This window comes from Gloeophyllum trabeum (genome assembly GCF_000344685.1).
Source record: "Gloeophyllum trabeum ATCC 11539 unplaced genomic scaffold GLOTRscaffold_00002, whole genome shotgun sequence".
NCBI lineage: Eukaryota > Fungi > Basidiomycota > Agaricomycetes > Gloeophyllales > Gloeophyllaceae > Gloeophyllum > Gloeophyllum trabeum.
Window position 1 is genome coordinate 940257 of NW_006920411.1, and position 6000 is coordinate 946256.

At 49.8% G+C, this 6000-nt stretch overlaps 2 protein-coding genes across 2 annotated transcripts; one reads left to right on the forward strand and one right to left on the reverse strand.

Moving 5' to 3' along the window:
- Positions 1 to 2227: 2227 nt before the first annotated feature.
- GLOTRDRAFT_33368 (uncharacterized protein) lies at positions 2228 to 3454 on the forward strand (the record flags this gene model as incomplete). The annotated part of the gene is made up of 4 exons (XM_007863504.1): positions 2228 to 2397; positions 2623 to 2837; positions 2903 to 3099; positions 3152 to 3454. Coding segments are annotated over 4 exons (885 nt in total), but the record flags the coding sequence as incomplete, so codon positions are not given.
- Positions 3455 to 3749: 295 nt separating this feature from the next.
- On the reverse strand, positions 3750 to 4058 carry GLOTRDRAFT_125377 (uncharacterized protein; the record flags this gene model as incomplete). The annotated part of the gene is made up of 2 exons (XM_007863957.1): positions 3750 to 3906; positions 3955 to 4058. The coding sequence occupies 2 exons, from the start codon at positions 4056 to 4058 to the stop codon at positions 3750 to 3752; spliced, it is 261 nt and encodes an 86-aa protein (XP_007862148.1).
- Positions 4059 to 6000: the final 1942 nt, after the last annotated feature.

Here is a 6000-nt window from a genome sequence, read left to right on the forward strand (position 1 = left end):
GGCAGTGATCCAGGGCAACGCCAGCCGTTATATGGGGTCACCCCTCTTGATCCCATCATGTAGTGCGCTGGACTCCAAGTGATACTGGATGTGTGGGGAGACGTAACCTGATAAGATAACGGCGCTCACGAGTAAGCCCAAGATCTATGAATAGTTCGCTTCTTCGTGAATAGACGTCTGTCCCGCAGGAAAGATGCCAACCCGGATAGCACGGACCTCTGATCATGATCATCATCGCGTTCCACACTCACCTCTCACGACTCGGGGGCAGGTACAAGTACACCGGTCAAAGATCGGTGGCACCAACTGATGGAAATCTGCGGATGGAATTCCGCGGAAGAGTCTGTGCAAGCCTAAGAAGTCTTTGATACCGCAGCTGTAGATGGCTCCAAGATGCATTACGGACGGGAGACATGAAGGGCGTCGAACGCGAAGGTGCAAACTCAAAAAAGGGATCGTAAGCTGCAGCTTTGACCGCGAAACAACCAGATGTCCAGCCAAATACAAAGTAAGTAGGCGCGACGCCACACATATTTAGTGAGAGGAAACTTGATGTACTACTTAAGTAGTCAGGACCGTCTGAATGATCCTTGTAAGTTGTATTTATTTGCATTATCGAGAATTTACTGCTGTGCTGAATACCAATTCCATACATAATCTCTGTCCATGGCGGACTCGGACAAATCATCATGCATCAAGTGATTCAAGTCTCAGTAACAGTCTAATTCGCTTCACCATCTATGGGTGGCGAGCTACGTCTTGTATGACCGGAAGATAGGATCAGCGAGTGGCAAAGAGTAGCTGCCTTTCCGACTTGGTAAATGTCCGCAAGGTATTATGATCTCCAGAGTCCGGGGCCGTCGATCAGCTGCAGGCTATCGCTAGCGATCGTGGAAACGTAATCCGTAATATCCAATATCAGGATGGATATCAAGGGTGATTACAACTACAGCATGTTGCAAATCAATGGGCCTCCCCACAAAAAGAGTGAAACAGGATTATTGGTGTACCGCCTGATGGCGATCCACATTTGTCGCCCAGGTTTGCGATGCGTTGCTGGGAGTTTTGAATTTTGAGTGATCTCACTCGATTAGGCCTCATTCTGTCCCGAGTTGGCCCACCATCAGCTCGGCCCACGAATCATTCTATCCTATCTTTTTCGTGGGGAGGCCCATCGATTTGCAACTTGCCGTAACGGGCGCTCCGTGCGAAGCATAGAGACCTTGAGGGTCTGGTGTGTAGGCGACTGCTGGCAGAGGAATAACCCGTTGACATCGCGAGACTCTCTTCGGTGACTCGACTTCGCCCGAGCCTGGGTGAGGAGCCCGAATGGCTGGATTCTCGGCTCGCGCAGCTACTGCATTGACATTTGAGCAGGCTACGTGGTACTCAGGCCGGAAGGTTGCATATGGGTGGTAGGTAAGTTCACCACATTGGTATTCAGCCGCAGGTTACATTCGGACTTGTCAATAGATTATAGGCCCTCTAAGGACAGTATAGAAGCCATCACTAGTCTTGCGGGGATCGGCCGACGACCCGCGGCCTCGACGGCGGGTTTTGTACCCGAAGCCACTGAGGGTATGGGGTATGCGGGTATAGTTTGTCCAGCACCCAGCACCGGTGGACACCTGGGTGAGCTGGTCATATTTTGGGTTTTGTGACCATGTTACGGAATATGAATGAGATGCGCTGCTAACAGTTGCAGTGCAACCGATGCACCCCATTTTATGCTGCTGCGCATAGTCCAATCGGAACTGCCAGATGCAGCAGGAGTAAAGCACGCCGGAGCCGCAACCCACTGACATCTTGCGTAACAATGGGCTTCCTAAGCATATATCATTAATTGTCGTTGTTTGGTTTTGGGGCTCCCTGCAACCAGGAATTTTTCGTGGTTCTATCATTATGCAGTCAGTTGAAACGATATGTGGTGCGTTTCTTTATGGAGGGAGGTATTTTCTGACCCAAGTCACACTATCATCAGTACCTCCTGACGGCTTTCCATGTCCCTCTCCAAGCATCAGAGTGTATCAATCTCCGAAAATGATGCTCCTCTCCGTATCTCCTCCCAGTATATAGCTCCAGGTATACGACCGCTCGTGCCTCTTCCGGTGGCTAGAAACTCTCATTAGCATGCTTAGCGTTGAAGCAGAGTTCACTGAGCTCAGGTGTAAGTCGACATCGAATAGCCCGTGATTTTCAGTCACCCCTTGTTGATTGCCTCTGTGTAGTGCTTACGTGGACGCTTCCTATATTCGCCATTGCAGTAACCCTCTTCCGACTGTGGGTGCGGGCCCGCAAGCGACAGCTTGGATGGGATGATTTTTGGGCAATGGCAGCTGTAATATGCTTTGTTATCTTCATCTCAGCGATGGAGCTTCATTTCCGAGACGAGCGTAGGTTACTTCAGCTAATACTAATCCACAAGTGCTTATGTCGGCCTTCAGGTTCTTATTCATATACGACGAGGATCGCGTTGTATTACATGTGAGGGACGTGCCGCTTATTTTGAGTATACATCTTTACCCCGATACCTAGGCTGGACCAATTCTTCTACGCAGTTAATTGGTGAGTATGAGGGGTCAGATTCTGCATTCCGCTTCGATGACACTGGAATATCCTTAGGTGCTCTAAACTGTCGATATTGTTCACTACTATCCGCTTGACTGCTCCGGGGACATTCAGACGATGGCTCATTCGTTCAGCCTTTTGTTTTGGCTGTGCCTGGGCCGTCCTATTTTCTCAGGTGTTTTGGGTCTGCGAGAATCAACCTGGATGGAAGGATACCCCGCAACCGCAATGCGACCTTGGACGCAATGTGGCCATCGCTCAAGTTATCAGTAGGACATTGTTCTTTTGTTCTGTAGCATACGATAACTGATATCCTCCCATCGTCCTTTTGCAGCCGATGTCGCGACTGACGCAGTATTAATAGGCGCACCATTGAAGTTGATTTGGAAGGTCAAGCTGACGAGAACACAGAAGATTCGCATTTTTGCGGTGTTCAGCACCACTACAATCGCCACAGCCGTAAGCCTATACCATTCCTACGCCATCCTGCGGTACGGCGGGTTCGAGGAAGCGCGTGCCGCTGTTATACAGGTTTGTCTAGGCCACCTCCAAATGAGATTGGCTAATTCACAGTTCATGGCAGGATGGTGTCAGCCTAATCGTGGCAGATCTCAGTGTCATTGTCGCGTTCTTCATGCAGATCAGTTCTGTGGATGATTCCAGCGCACCGGTGGCCGTCGAATTAGTGAACGTCAGGAAGTCAGGTGGCGCCGCGGAAGCCCTCACAGTTAATGTTGATACCAGCACGACCGTATTCCACGACTATCAGTACAATAACTCGGACTTGGTCAAGGTCCCTCTCGGTGTCAATTCCGATGTGAAGACACGCTCATTGCAACCTGAAGAATATGAGGAGGGCTCCGGTATGCGGGTGGGAGAAGTGTAATCCAGCGTAGTCACTCGCTTGCACTCAACGTTTCCACAATCCTCTGCATTCACATGTTGTTTGTCTGTACTAGAGATATGCAGGATGTTGGTTGTGGTGGTTCATGATGGTGCATGTGCTCGCAAGCAATATCCCGAAGGTCCCACTTGTTGGTCTCCATGGGATCAAAGAAAAGCGATAATTTCTAGTACAAGTACTGTTGGACAATTACCCATCATCTACTCACTATGGTACCCAACTAATAAAGTTTGTATATGATCAGTGTGGACGGATGGTGCATTTCAACTGGCACGTCTTACGGATCATCTCTCCCAAGCGGGGCGGAATCCGCGAATGATGGCAGCTGTAACTGCGGCGGCGCTTCGAAGAGGGCCATCATGTTGAACATCAGAACATTGGCAAAACCATATGGACCTGAGAGTTTATGCAGCACCTTGAACACGGCCGGACGACTACAAAATCGCATCAGCCACTCTACATCAATCACTTATAGTCGGCACTGAGACAGCCACGTCGAGCCGGTAATATTTAGGTACACACTAGCCATCACGTTGACCACAGTTTGAGGAGGCGGGCTGTCACCGTCAGCGCTCGAATGCGTCATGACGGGCCAAACATGCATTCTCTGAGTCCTTACGATCAAGCACCGAGAGCTTCTGATAAAGCTGTCAGGAAGGATGCGGAAGTTCTGATGGACTTCAGGTGCACGCTCTCGGGCGCTGTCAGGTAGGTGCTGCTGTGAATTTGCGTTAGACTCGGAGATTAGGAAACAGTGATGACAGCTAACGACGAAACGATAGAGCCTCGCAGAAATCCTGGGATGGAGTCCGGAATCGGATGACAGAGAAGACACCAAATAGTGTAGGAGGACGCCACGCTTGGACCACGGATGATGGGGGTGGACTGGGAGACCGGTCCGCGCTATCATATTCGTGTTGACAGGGACCTTCCATGTCACCGAGACTCCATCCTGAAAATTCGGAGGAGTCTCTATTGTTTTGTTGTTAACTGGAAAGTTGGTCACAATAATGGGAGTTGATCAAATACTCCCTAATGGCATCCAAGTAACAACGCACGACTGTCGGAGATTGATGTCCAAAAGCCCGGAGCATAGCGTTACTGGATACATAAATTTGTCCCGAGGCTCTTCCTGTGTGATAACATGAGACATTTCGTGGCGGGGGAAGGAAACTATCATCCACTGTGAAGGAGCTTGCGATTGTGTAAGATAAGCTCTTAGAGAAGGTCAATTGGCTGTGACAAATGGTATGCATTCATGGTATGAGTAATGTACAAGCCGTCGTGTAGCCGTCGTATGCGACCACGGTTGTGCTCCGCGGGCGGTACCTCTTCGTGCTGTGGGCCAGAACGGAAATCGGGCGCCCGGTGCCCTCCGGTACCACAAAGATGGAAGTATGTCGCCCTCCCGGAGCCACAAGATTGGGAAATAGGCAAGACGTCCGACTTGACCGCACCTAAAAGAACCATGGCCAGTGACACGAGTCTGTTGGCTTAGCTCGGCCATCGCCTCTTTCTCATTGCGTTTGGCACGATCGCCGACGGGACGCGGACCACACATTGAGCAACCTTTTACCTGGACAGTACTGGTGGGTTCAATCGTGTAGACCATGAATGGGGCGACTCTTGAACGACTTTAGATCTGATTGGGGCGGGCCTGGGAGTTGAGTAGAAGACGCTGATGTGATTGGCCGCCTGTGAGCCGGCCACCAATCACATATCCGCTTATCAAGCCTGTCGCCTTCGTGGCGCTGTGACGTATGGCGCTGTCATTGAGCACTCAGCTGTGTCCGTACCCCAACTCGGCGAACTATGATTTTAAAAATAATTGAGAATCCCGCATGTGTCCTTACGCTGGGATCCCCGGCGACAGTACGAATCCGATCGAACTATCCACAAGGCAGACTCTAAAGTAGGGTTCCGTAAATTTGGGCCGCGAAAATTACACATGTTAATTAGCAGTTGTAAATCAGCTTTATAGCTGGTAATCCTTGTAGTGAGCACACTGTCCGATGGAACTCGTACAGCGTCACTGTAGAGCGTATGAGTTCTCACCCGTTACGCTGGTGTCCGGGAACGGGTTGGGCTCACCCTCTGAAATCGCTGCAGTTGAGTGCCGCTGTGTCAAGTCCAAAGCTTAGTGTGAGAAAATAGGTCCGAACTAAGGTGCGGTGTAAAAGTCGCTCATTATTTACACTGTTATAAACTGCTGTTAATAACAGGTTAATAACATGTTATTAACAGACCCCTCTAGGCAAGGCCAATTTGGGTGTTAAAAACCCCCCCTATCGGCAGCCTGGAATCCACCATGCACCGGTAGAGGACCGTACCCGTAAGTCAAATATCACTGGGACATCATGTTGCAAAGACCCCCTAATGTACTTCAGCTTGCAAAGTGCACGTCAAACAGCTCCCGGAGAGTGCAGTGGAGGCCTACCAGGCATTTTAAACTGCAAAAGTGTTTTTAACAATGTTGATATGTCTTTTTAACATGTAATTAACCCGTTTCAAACTAAATGTTATTAACT